Source organism: Xiphophorus couchianus, chromosome 15, assembly GCF_001444195.1.
Source record: "Xiphophorus couchianus chromosome 15, X_couchianus-1.0, whole genome shotgun sequence".
In the NCBI taxonomy this organism is placed as follows: domain Eukaryota; kingdom Metazoa; phylum Chordata; class Actinopteri; order Cyprinodontiformes; family Poeciliidae; genus Xiphophorus; species Xiphophorus couchianus.
Window position 1 is genome coordinate 4,796,475 of NC_040242.1, and position 12,920 is coordinate 4,809,394.

Genomic DNA, 12,920 nt, shown 5'->3' on the forward strand with positions numbered 1-12,920 from the left:
TGGATTGGCCCGGATCAGCCTGGCGGTTCATCTCTGCTTCCTGCTGCCCTGGAACATTTTCCTTCAGATAAAAACGGTTTCACCTCCAGACTCTCCTGGGTCTCGGTTCTGATTAAAGCTCTTCAAGTTTTGCAGATCCAGATCTAGATGCAGCGCTGCAGCTTTCTGGACCCGGTTCTGACCGGTACCTGTCTCCTGCAGGTGGAGGTGAACGGTGACATCACCACACTGCAGCTGACCAGCCTGATCTCCCAGACGGAGTACGACGTCGCCGTCACCCCCATGTACGACGAGGGACCCACCGCCCCCATGCTCGGAACCGCCATCACAGGTCTGGACCCGGCTTATTCAGGCTCAGATCACTTCCAGCTGCAGTTAGTCCTTCAGTTTGTCAGTTTTATGGCTCTGGTTCTGAGATGTCTCGACCTTTTCTGGCCCGGTTCTACATTTCATCGTGAAGCTGCAGGTTTTTAGGGTGAATATCAGATCAGACTCATGGAGTAATCACGGTTCTGTTGGGCCACAGGACCGGACCTGGTGCTGTTGGATCACCAGGACAAACCTCAGAATTAAAGTGTTGACAGTTTTATTACCTCTGCTGGTTCTGGTCCAGTTTGCAGAGAGGACGTTCTGAGCAGCTGGTGTCATTTCTCGAAGCGTTCCGTTTTTTTAAGCAGAACTTTGGTCTTGAGAGTTTTAGTCTTCTGAACCAGAACCGCTGAGGTTCTGATTGAGTCCCAGCAGCCTCATCTGTCTTCCTGCATAGCCAGACGTTTGTAGATTCATGGCTTAGAGGTCGCACCGGTTCTTTCCTCTGGAGTCTGCAGGAATGTTGGAGTAAAATCTGATTCCTGCTCCAGTTTTCAGGCTTGTTCCCGACTCCAGGTTCTGCTGGTACCAGCTGGGACTCGCGCTGCCTCCAGCCTGCGAACCCCAGGCTGTTTCACTCCAACCTGTGGTCAGATCTGCTTCCTGTCTCCTTAAACAGATGTTGTCCCGGCTCCAAAGAACCTGCAGTTCTCCGAGGTGACCCAGAACTCCTTCAGAGCCACCTGGGAACATGGCGCTCCAGATGTGGCGCTCTACCGGATCTCATGGACCAGGAAGGGCGAGAACGACTTCAAGAACGTAAGCTGTCATTATCCCTGAGAAACAATCTAGTTAGACTCTTTACCTGCTGTTAGAAGCACGGTGGTGGCAGCATTATTCTGTGTGGCTGTTTCACTGGGAAGTAATGACCTCACACCATCAGCTTAGATGGTTGAAATCTGGACCCGGTGGTGGGCAGCACCAACCATAAAGAAGCATTACCTCTGCTAATGCTAAAGCACTACACCAAAATGATATTTAGCAGAAGCTAGCACTAGGTCGCTATACCAATATAGTATTTAACAGAACACAATGAATGCTAAATGCCAAATCAACAAAGTAATTTAGCACTTCAGGATTTTTCTGGAAAAATGAATCTATGGGAAGCTAAGTGCACTGCACAGTTTCAAAGTTAGCAGCGATGCTAAGTTTTGGAATGTTTCTTGGTTCCGTCCTCAACAGGAAATCCTGAACAGCGATGAGAACTCGTACGTTCTGGAGAACCTGGACCCGGACACGGAGTACATGGTGACCGTCACGGCCATCTATCCCGACGAGTCGGAGAGCGAGGACCTGATCGGAACCGAGCGGACCTGTAAGTGATCCCGCCCCCCCAGCAGAACCTTCTGCTCTGGGCCGACCTGGAATAACGCTCTTCTTCTTGACGTCTCTTTCTAGTGCTGAAGGCTCCAGATGGTAGGTCATTGAGAGGTCACGACCTTCTCAGAGTTTGTTCACGCTTTGAGGCGACGGGCAGCATGTTTGTGTTTCAGAGCTTCGCTCTGCGTTCACACCACTAGCAGCATCTCCTTTAGCTGTGGGTTAGCTTAGCGTCCTTTCAGGGTTAGCTTAGCTGCAGTAAACCAGGTGGAGCCCGGTGGAGCCTGCTTCTGGCTGTGGTGTGAACGCAGAGTCAGGATCATCGTCATCAGCTGTGTGTGTCTCCATAACCTCACCATCGTGTGGATCCATGTTGTCGCATGTTGTTCAGCCATCCTGCTGCAGCGATGGAGCTCAGTCTAACTTCATCACCATGGCAACCCCTGCTGCTGCTATAGGCTTAGCCTGATCCTGGATTTTCATCCGTATGCTGCACTATTAGGGTCAAAGTTCATAATGTAGGGGTGAATAGTACAGACGCCATATTCAGTCCAAAGCTAGCTACTGATCTGATCAACGATAAACTGACACCGCTAACTGAACATCCGACGCTGGCCAATCAGAAGGAGACAACTCACTAGCGTTAGCTTTGTAGAAGCTAGTGACTAGCATGCCTAGGATGGTCTTCTTCCCCTACTGTGTGCTAATGTGTACATTAGCACAGCAGTCTAAAAATAGCCTATGATAGCTTAGCGTTATCCTTAGTAAGCCTATTGTTATCCTGGATATGTTAGCATTATTGCTGGTTAGCCTAGCATTAGCCTTTGATAGTTTAGCATTAGCCCTGGTTAGCCTAGCGTTAAACTCTGATAGATTAGTATTAGCCTTGGTTAGCCCAGCGTTAGCCCTGGTTAGCCTAGCATTAACTCTGATAGGTTAGCATTAGCCTTGGTTAGCCTAGTGTTACCCTAGGCCAGTGCTTCTCAATTCCAGTCCTCAGTCCTGCTCTGCATGTTTTCGATGTGCCTCTATTCCAGAACAGCTGATTCAAATGATTGCATGACCATCAAGTGCTGCAGAAACCTGTTGATCACCCATAGATTCAATCCAGGTGTGACAGAAGGTAAACACCTAAAACATGCAGGGCAGGAGGACCTGAGGACCTGAATTGAGAAACACTGCCCTAGGCTAACCCGGAGCTGTCCTCTGGTCCTCGGTCTTCATGGTGCTGCTTGTGAAGCCAGGTCAGATAACTGGTTCTGGACCAACCAGAACCGTTGGGTTTGGGTTGAACAGTCAGGGTTCTGAAGTCCAGTTCTGCTCCAGCTTCACTCATCATCATCATCATCATCATCATCATCCTGCTTCCATCCTAATCCTGACCTTTGCAGCTCCATGACCTGCTGCAGAGGAACCACCACCATCATCATCATCATCATCATCATCATCACCACCTCCCCCCCCTCACTGTGTCCTGTCTCTGCCTCCAGTGCGACCCGAGCCGCCGCGGAACCTGAGGGTGTTCAACGCCACCGTCTCCTCGCTGACCGTGAAGTGGGACGCTGCTCCCGGTCCCGTCAAGAACTACAAGGTCACGTACCTGCCGGTCGCCGGCGGCGAGCCTCAGACGGTAAGGCCCGGCCCGGATCCTGGAGGGGATTCATTATGATGATCAGAGAGCAAAGGGGTAACACTTCAAAAAGTTTGATAATAACAGAATAAAGTCAGAACTTTACAAAAAACTGTGGGAATTATGCGAGACCGACCTTATTTAGTGATTTCCAATGAGTTTTTACCAATAAAACGGCTTTACCACCAGAGAAACGTAATAATACAAGAATATACGGACCGGATCCGCCTCTGTCTACGGACCGGATCCGTCTCTGACTGCAGACGGCAGAAAGGAATGCTGGGAATATGAGTCTTTGAGATGTTCTGACTTCGGGCAGCAGGTCGGGGTGGCGGACTGATGGACCTCAGAACCAGGAGAGGCCCGGCAGAACCTTCTGTCCCAGATATCCGACATCATATCTGAAGGATCTGGACTTTGACTAGGCCGTTAGTTCTTCTGTTTCAGCCGTCCTGTCCAGTTTGGACCAAGCTGCAGCCGTCAGACTGGAATCCTTTAGGAGTTGAAGGTCCCGCAGCATGACTCCTCCTGTGTTGACCTCACACCGACTGGTGTGAACAGGTTGACACGCCGTCGCCCAAACTCTGTTCCTCTGGTTCAGAACCGAGGCACCGGGTTTGTTTCAGGCTGCAGAGATCCAACAAACAGTCTGCTGGGACATTAGAAACCATAATCTGAGATTATAGAGCCTGTGTGTAATCTGACTCTGTGTTTCCCGTGAGCAGCTGCAGGTCGGTGGGAAGAAGACCAACGTCATCCTGCAGCAGTTGCAGCCCGACACGCCGTACTCCGTTACCGTGGCAGCCGTCTACCCATCAGGCGCCAGCAGGGACATCAACGGAGAGGGGAAAACCAGTAAGCGTCCGCAGCAACTGGGAGCCACTGGGATAAACTGTTAATCCAGTAAATCACAGAGAAAACTGACAGAATAAAGCTGTTTTCAATTGAATAATCCCAGATTGAAGCTGTGTTTCAGTGAATAATCCCAGATTGAAGCTGTGTTTCAGTGAATAATCCCAGATTGAAGCTGTGTTTCAGTGAATAATCCTAGATTGAAGCTGTGTTTGCCGTTGCAGAGCCCCTAGGCGGCGTGAGGAACCTGCAGGTGCTCAACCCCACCATGACCACGCTGAACGTGCGCTGGGAGCCGGCGGAGGGCAGGGTCAGCGAGTACAAAGTGATTTACGCTCCGGCAGCCGGAGGAGCGGAGAGCATGGTAGGACTGGTAGGAACCTGCTTCCCTCAGCGCTTCACTGGCTTAGTTAAAGTTCTGCCGCTGGGTCAGGCTGAGCTGAGCTTATATTCTGATCTGGAAACCTGGCAGAGTTTCAGTCTTTAATGTGTTGAAAGAAGCTGTAGGGTGAAGCTGGGAAATGCTGAGTCAGCGGTTGTTATGGAAACGCCCTGGTTTCCTGTTGTGCACAGGAACTTTAGCTGCACCAACTCTTCAGGTGTCTTCAGCTTGGTTATCAGTGCTAATATGCTAACAGCAGAGCTAACTTTTCATTTAGCGATAGCCGCCACAGCTAAATGAAAACATAATCTGGGCCAGAGCAGACAGTTGTTCATAATGTGAAACAGCAGATTATATTCTGAGAAAGCTGCAGGTCACGTCGGTCTGATGCTGAGGCTGTCTCCAAGCGGCTGATTAGTGTGGCCTGTTGCTGCAAACAGGAAACGGTGTCGGCGGGAACCACGGCCACCATCCTGCGCGGCCTGCAGCCCGACACGCTGTACTCCGTCACGCTGGTTCCAGTTTACGCTGAGGGAGACGGGAAGAGGATGTCTGAAAACGGGAAAACCAGTAAGTCCCAAACCCAACATGACTCGGAGAAAAACTCCGTCGGCTCAGCGGCGGTCTGTCTGCTTCAGGAGCGTTGGGCGGCGTGAAGAACCTGATGGTGACCGACCCCACCATGACCTCCCTGAACGTCCGTTGGGAACCCGCCGACGGTGCCGTGCGCCTCTACAAGGTCTTCTACATCCCAGCTGCCGGCGGCCGAGAGGAAATGGTGAGAACTGCCGACCGGGCCGCCGTCAGTCCAACTGACCAGGCGGTGTTCTGACCCTCTCCGTCCGTTACAGGAACAAGTTCCCACAGGAACCACGGCCATCGTCCTGAGGAACCTGCAGCCCGACACGCAGTACACCGTGTCCGTGGTGCCGGTGTATCCGGCGCGCGAAGGCCGGCGGCAGTCTGAGGACGGGAAGACGTGTACGCTGCCGCAGAACGTTTGGGCTCGCCCTCTCTCATACTCGACCTCTGACTCCACATGTCGGCATGTTTCTGCCCACAGTGCCTCTGAGCGGCGTCAGCGGCATGAGGGTCAGCAACCCCACCATCACCACGCTCACTGTCAACTGGGACGCCGCCGACGGCAACGTCCAGGGCTACAAGGTCATCTACATCCCGGTGAACGGCGGCCTGGAAATTGTGGTGAGGTCATCAAACTACCGACCCGAAAACTACTGAAAATTACCAGATCAGAACCTGAAGGGAAAATAATCCAGCGAGAACAAAAACATTAAGAAAGAGGAAGAAAAACAGAAAAACTGTTCTCACATGAGAGTAGAAATACTTCAAAGTTACTCAAGTAAAAGAACTCCTAACAGTACATCTTTTCAAAACAGGTACTGAAGTAACTGTAACTGAGTAAAAGTAACTAGTTACTAGCCGACTCCTGAAAAGTAACTGGACACAGAAACGGTAAAATGAACTTCAGCTCCAATTATCTCTGCAGCTTGAAGTTTCAGGAGGTCAAAGGTCATTTCCTGATGATTCTCTGAAGATTATATAATAAAACGTTTTTCTTTCTCTCGTTGAGTTCAGAAACTTCAGTATAAAATATTCATTTCATTAAGAGTTTTATTTTTATGAAACTTCAGGATTCTGGCTTAACGTTGAATTAAAACTCAACGTTTCCCAGAAAATATTAAAAGTAATTTAATAGCTGAGCAGAAGTTCTCAGTAACTGCACATGGCTCTGAAATGACTACATTTTCCTTCCACTCAACTTTCCGTCAACATACTTGGATACAGGCAGCTGCTTGTTTAGAGCTTTTCTCTGTTAAAATACTTTTCAAACTTTCTTTGGGCTTTAATTAGTGAAATGTTTTCTTTAGGTCACATTTCTGCCTGAGGAATCGTCTCTGAGCGTTTCAGCTTTGCTCCCATCGCAGTAACTCGGGGATGAAAAATAATCCTGCTGATCATTTTTCAGCCTGACATGTTGAGCCTCCTGCTGCAGGGCGGCTGTCGGGGTTTCGTACCGTCGTTTCCGGAGAGCCGATCAAAGCCTTTGCAGGGATTTATGGAGCGCTGCCTCTGATGGGATAATCCCTGCACTCCGCTGCCAGACGGCAGCGCCGGCTGCTGCCAGGAAACTCCGACCTCAGCTGGTCCGGACGGATTCTTCAGTTTGTGGATTTACTGTTTTTAAATCCCGGCGATCCGATGGAGAAACATCTGACTCCTCAGACGCTGCGGAGATCCAAATCTTTCTGCCGTTACAATACGTTCAAACCAAACGTCTCCGTCAGCTTCCTCTGCAGGACCTGCTGCTGGTTCTACAGAACTCTGACTGTTTTGGCCTCACTTCCTGTCCTGACCTCACTTCCTATGTCTCCGGCAGGAACAAGTGTCTGAGAGCACCACCTCCACCGTCCTGCAGAAGCTGCTGCCCGACACCAGCTACACCGTCACCGTGGTGCCGGTGTACGCCGAGGGAGACGGGCCCAGCCTGACCGACACCGGCAAGACCAGTGAGTACCGGCTGGCCCGGAGGGGGCAGGGCCTGCAGGCAGGGGCGGAGCGTGTTCTGGGACGTGATTGGTCGGTTGGCTCCAGCAGCCCAATGAGTCAATAAATTGGTTGGAAGTTAACGTGTGATAAACAGATTTAAACGAACATTAAAGGGCCGGTCCATCTGAACTCAGTTTTTTTAACTTCTATTGTTTTCATGTTTTTGCCTGCAGTGTTGCTATGATTCTTTCATGTTTGAGAAATCCTTTAATCTCCATGGCAACCGTTCAGGTGTTAAAACACCTGGGTGGAACTAGCCCTGTCTTCCAGGTTTAGCTCCTCCCCCTCCCAGCTCTTTCAGACTAGTCAGCAGCAATTAGCAAACAGCTGAGCTCATTATAGGTGCTGCTGCTCAGAGCAACGCTAGTGAAAACTTTAAAGGGTTAAAGAGGAGCCATGTTGGGATTACTTCCTGGAGGTGGAGCTTCAGAAAGAGCAGGAGCTTCTTAAAGGGACAGAGACACAATTTCAAGGCATTAAATTTGGAGTAAACATAGTTTCTGCATTTGTTGTATAAAATGTCTGTTTGTGCCTGGAAAACATGTAACACTGGCCCTTTAAATGAAGTTGCGTATGGAGAGTGAAAAGTGATAAATTACGATAAATACATAACTGTCGTTAATTTACTAAAACTGGAGAGAAATACAAAAATAATCGATTGAATACAGCTATAACTTTATAATTGTTACATTTGAATAAATTTCATGTTTCGGCTCCACCTGTAGTGGATCAGTTAACAGACGTTGTTGGCCGACAGATCAGGAACCGACGTGAAGACAAAACCACGTTTCCTCTGCTTGATCATGTCACTCAGTGGGCCGGATCAGAGGAAACCCTGATGTCTGATTGGCTGCTTCAACAGCAACGCGACTCCTTCCTGTTTGCTTCACTCTGATGTCACAATAACTGCTATAATATATTACATATAAATATTTATATCCAGTTTTTAAAATGAAATCAATACATTTAACTGAAGAATATACAATTAATTCTATATTTATTTCCAGTTTTAATTGACTGTTTCATATTGAACTGTTGTAAAGCTGCTGTTAAAGTACAAACCTGATATTAACACAAATACTGAAGACAAAGGCTCAGATCCACTTAAATCCGTAGGATTTGAAGGGATAAAGCGGATCCGGTGGGACGGTTTGTGATGTTTGTGGCTGTGTGCTCAGGGCCGCTGGGATCCGTCAGGAACCTGCAGGTGACCGATCCCACCACCAGCACCCTGAACGTCCGCTGGGAGCCGTCTGAGGGAAACGTCCGTGAATACATCGTGACCTGGAAGCCGACGGCTGGGGGAGAGCAGGAAGTGGTGAGAGCCGCTCCGAAGACGCCCAGATGCTCATTCCTGACCGACATGTTGGACAAATAACTTGAAACCGATTTTAAGATTTAAATGAAATTATCAGTGGCTTTTCTTTTCTTCTGCTGCTCAGTCTTAACCTGAAGTTAGTTTCCAGACCTCAGCAGGTTGATTGTTGAGGTTTTCCTTCTTCCTGAATGAATGTCTGTAGTCCTGAACAGATTCAGTTCCACCATCAGATTCTCCTTTGTTTGGGATCCCTGAATTCCTTCACATTTCTAAAGCCAGGCTCAACATTCTGTTTCCACTCAAATTTTGGACAAATTTAAATTATAAATACAAAATTTCAGTCAGAATTTCCTGCAGAGATTTCTGTCAATGTCTGGTTTGAAATGCACAGAGAGGAGGAACCTGATCTTATTTTCCAAATTTATCCTGGAGAAAGCTGAGATTCCAAACTGAGTTTCCTCCAGTGGATCCAGCAGTGATCCCTCTTCCTGTCAAACCAGGACCAGGTCCCTGGAACCGTGTCCAGCACCGTCCTGAAGCAGCTGCAGCCGGACACGGAGTACTCGGTCACCGTCGTCCCCGTCTACCCGGAGATGGAGGGGAAGTCCATGTCTGAGACGGGGAAGACAAGTGAGACGCTTTCCTCCCTGGGATGAACGCCGGCTGGATTTACAGTTCAACCCGAAAGAACTCTGATAAAAATCTGCGTGTTTCTCCAGATCCGCTGGGCGGAGTGAAGAACCTGAAGGTGGTGGATCCCTCCATCAGCACGCTGACCGTCCGCTGGGACCCGGCCGTGGGAAACGTCCGGACGTATAAGGTCTTCTACGCTGCCCAGCCAGGAGGAGAACAGGAAGTGGTGAGAGCCGTTTCCTCTTCCAGCTGACCTGAGGAGAAGCAAACAATCATCCTCAGGTCCAGCAGAAACTGATGGGGTCTTATCGATGGATGTCCAACAGGAGGAGGTTTCCGGCGGCACCACCACCACCGTCCTGAGGAACCTGGAGGCCGACACGCTCTACAGCGTGGCCGTGGTTCCCGTCTACCCCGACGTGGAGGGGATCCGGCAGGAGGACCAGGGCAGAACAAGTAGGTCCACCAGAACCACTTCGTGTCTGACCGACCCGCAGACCGGTCCGACCCGGTCCAAACGCGTCCGACCCGATTAGAGCCGCTTCTCTGCATGGCAAACCAGCCAGGAGAGATAGCAGCCTGAAGGGGTCAGGGTTGGTTGTAAGGTCAGGGTTCGTTTTAAGAAAATCAACTGGAGCTTCACTACTTGTTAAGTATTCGTAAAATTATGAGACGAATCCTAGTTTATAATTAGTCTACTTTACTCTATTTCTGCTCCATATTTTAATTATTTATTAAAGTATGCTTTAGGTACACGTTTATGAATTACTAAAACTGAAATATTCAGATTACTATTTTAATAGTTTAGTTGTTACCTTACTATACATATACTTAGCATATTACCAGTAGCATGCTATTTACATACAGAAATATTTTGACCCTTTTCACGTGACGTCACTCTCTTCGAAACCCCGCCCACTGCGCCATGATGGACGTCAAATCAACCAGTGCCGCCCTGTAAAGCTCGTCTAACAGCATCTGTGACCTAATATCACTTCCATTTAGTTGATATTTAGTCATTAAAAATGTTCACAGGGCGCTGCGCGGTCGGCTGCAGAGAAAGACAAGGACAAAAACCAAACTTGTCATTTTGTAACTTTTAACAAGGAAAGATGGCGGCGATGGACCGCAGCCATGTAGCCTAGCATGTATGGAAACAACTGGTTACGTTTTTAAGGCTGCTCCGGTTTAAGGGGAAACGCCGTTTATGACATAGTGACATAAATCATGTGGTGTGAATTCAGGCAAAGTCAGTAGTTTGATCAACTCGTCAGGAGGGAGGAGGTTCGGCTCGGTTTTCAAGCTAGCTTCTGTAAATCCCGCCGTCTGAGTTACGTTCACAGACAAATTAGCTCGACTCGAACAAGGAGAAGCCATGAATAAACTGGCAAAAACAACTTCAGTCGTTTTGTTCGGTACTTTCGTCCCTCACTTCTGACGTCCATCATGGCGCCTCGAATCATTAAGTGACGTTGTTGAAAAGAGTCAATATTTCTCTGTGTAGCTAGTTAGCCATCTAGTTTAGTTATATCTAGTCCTGTCTATCCAGATAAACTAGCTAGCTAGCTAAAGACCTGTTTCTGGATCAGCAGTTCCTCTCTTAGGTTTCGGATGTTGCCGTGTTGCTAGTTGCTGTCCTTTGACCCAAATGTCTGTTTTCAGTTTTCAGTTTGAAAGGTTAAAATGTGCAGCAGCTCTTCAGATGGAAACTCCTTAAATCAACATGCTTACAGCAGGATGGGATAATGCTTTTAGAGCTTGGCTGCTCGATGTTCCCAGGAATCCAGACAGATTAATCCCCAACAGAAGAGCTTGGGCTGGTTTGCAGCACTTGAGTCACTTCAGATGTTTGGATGTGTTTTACTGTGAAGCCTGAGGACAGGGATCCTGCTCAGAGTTTATCAGCTGCCAGTGGAAGCTGAAGCCCCTCATAAAGCAGCGTTAAGGAGCAGGACGCCGACACAACCCGTTTCCAGTTGGTGACAGTTGGGTTCGTTCCTTTCAGAGCCTCTGGGCGGAGTGAAGAACCTGCAGGTCACCGACCCGACCACCAGCTCCCTGAGGGTCCGCTGGGAGGCGGCCGAGGGCAACGTCCGTCAGTACCGGGTCCTGTATGCGCCGGCGGCTGGCGGCGCTGAGAGCGCGGTGGGTGGGAGTTTAACTCCGGTTCCACCTGGACCGGTCCGGAACCTCATCGTTATCTGAATGAGGACGGGTCGGGAGCGAGGAGCTGATGCTGTGTTTGTGCTGCAGACGCAGGTTTCCGGGGTCACCACCAGCATGGTTCTGACGGAGCTCAGCCCGGATACCGAGTACAGAGTGACCGTCTTCCCCGTCTATGAAGACGTGGAGGGAAAGCGCATGTCTGAGAATGGGAAAACCAGTGAGTTCCTCCCGAACCGGACCGGGCCGTGGTTCTGCAGACCGCCGGGGGTTCTGACCGCTTTCTGTGGTCCGTTCGCAGAGGTTCTGGGCGGGGTGAAGAACCTGCAGGTCACCGACCCGACCACCAGCTCCCTGAGGGTCCGCTGGGAGGCAGCCCAGGGCAACGTCCGCCAGTACCGCATCTTCTACGTCCCAGCAGCCGGCGGCGCCGAGGACATGGTGGGCGGGCTGGGCCGGACCGGACCAGTTCTAGATTAAACTCAGTATTTCTCTGGATTCTGAGGAAAGCTTTCAAACTTTAAAGGGCCGGTATCGTGTAAAACCAACGTTTTTCATCTTTCCATCGTGTTTTTGTCTTTTCCCAGGAGAACTCAGCTCCTTCAGACTAGCCAGCAGCAATTAGCAAACATCTGTGAGCTCATTATAGGAGCTGCTGCTCAGAGCAGCGCTGGTAGAAACGTTAAGGCGTTAATACAGGAGTCATGACTTCCTGGAGGCGGAACTTCAGAAAGAGCAGGAGCTTCTTAAAGAGACAAAGACACAATTTCAAGGCGTTAAATCAGGAAGTAAAAGTTCCCGTTGAGTCATATCATGAAGGTACCATAGTTCCTGCCTGGAAAACACGTAGCACCGGCCCTTTAAGAGGAAAGCTTCCTGGCTTAGTTCCCCTCAGAACCGACCCGCCTCTCTGTCTCTGTGGGAAACAGGAGCAGGTTTCGGGCGGAACCACGGACACGGTGCTGAAGAACCTGCTGTCGGACACACCTTACACTGTTACCGTGGTTCCCGTTTACCCCGAGGGCGAAGGCCTGCGCCAGGCCGACAGAGGAAAGACCCGTGAGTACCGACCCGGTTCGTCAGAACCCACTGTTCACCTCTCTGGTATGTCAGCTGTGTTTTCCTCTGCTTCAGCTTCCTGGGTTTGGACCCGGTTCTGACCGGACCCAGTCAGTCAGGGTTGATGTTCTGGCCTCAGTGTTTTCCTCCTTGAGCAACATTAATGGATCCAGAACCGCCAGAACTGAACTAGTTTGTATGTGGACAAAATAAAAATAAATCAATTTTCTGCTGAATTATTGGCTGAAGATCCATCAGAAATATTTCTAGTTTTTAATCTTCAGAATTTAGCAAAGAGTTTCAGGATCCTGATCATTCATGGAGCTTCTTTACAAATGTGGACGCTAACATTAGCGTTAGCTGCTACATGTTAGCATTGAGATGCTATTTCAGACTATTTCAGACTAGCATAGCTTCACTGATATGCTAACTCCTTTTAGCACAACCTAAACACAACAGCAGCGTTTTCCAGCATCCAATCAGATTGTTTGAAGCAGAAATGAACGGAGAGAAGCTGCTTCTATCGCTAATGTTAGCGGATGTAGCGGTGCGCCAGATTTACGGTCGTACTAGAAACATTCACACAAAAAGGTTGCAGCTGCAATGAAAATGTGATTAATAGCATT

The 12,920-nt window shown here is 49.3% G+C and overlaps 1 protein-coding gene across 6 annotated transcripts in view; it reads left to right on the forward strand.

Moving 5' to 3' along the window:
- col12a1b (collagen, type XII, alpha 1b) overlaps window positions 1-12,920 on the forward strand; it is an 82,796-nt gene that overhangs the window by 45,209 nt on the left and 24,667 nt on the right. For 3 of the 6 annotated variants that reach the window (XM_028040879.1, XM_028040877.1, XM_028040873.1), the window contains 20 exons: window positions 202-331; window positions 989-1,128; window positions 1,552-1,684; window positions 1,768-1,785; window positions 3,180-3,319; window positions 4,045-4,174; window positions 4,396-4,544; window positions 4,994-5,123; window positions 5,192-5,331; window positions 5,405-5,534; window positions 5,617-5,756; window positions 6,952-7,081; window positions 8,300-8,439; window positions 8,940-9,069; window positions 9,159-9,298; window positions 9,399-9,528; window positions 11,078-11,217; window positions 11,326-11,455; window positions 11,537-11,676; window positions 12,165-12,294. In XM_028040879.1, coding sequence (XP_027896680.1) covers window positions 202-331; window positions 989-1,128; window positions 1,552-1,684; window positions 1,768-1,785; window positions 3,180-3,319; window positions 4,045-4,174; window positions 4,396-4,544; window positions 4,994-5,123; window positions 5,192-5,331; window positions 5,405-5,534; window positions 5,617-5,756; window positions 6,952-7,081; window positions 8,300-8,439; window positions 8,940-9,069; window positions 9,159-9,298; window positions 9,399-9,528; window positions 11,078-11,217; window positions 11,326-11,455; window positions 11,537-11,676; window positions 12,165-12,294 — 2,590 coding nt within the window. The remainder of the gene's footprint in view (window positions 1-201; window positions 332-988; window positions 1,129-1,551; window positions 1,685-1,767; window positions 1,786-3,179; window positions 3,320-4,044; window positions 4,175-4,395; window positions 4,545-4,993; window positions 5,124-5,191; window positions 5,332-5,404; window positions 5,535-5,616; window positions 5,757-6,951; window positions 7,082-8,299; window positions 8,440-8,939; window positions 9,070-9,158; window positions 9,299-9,398; window positions 9,529-11,077; window positions 11,218-11,325; window positions 11,456-11,536; window positions 11,677-12,164; window positions 12,295-12,920) is intronic. The other 3 variants (XM_028040874.1, XM_028040878.1, XM_028040876.1) reach the window with 3 other exon arrangements.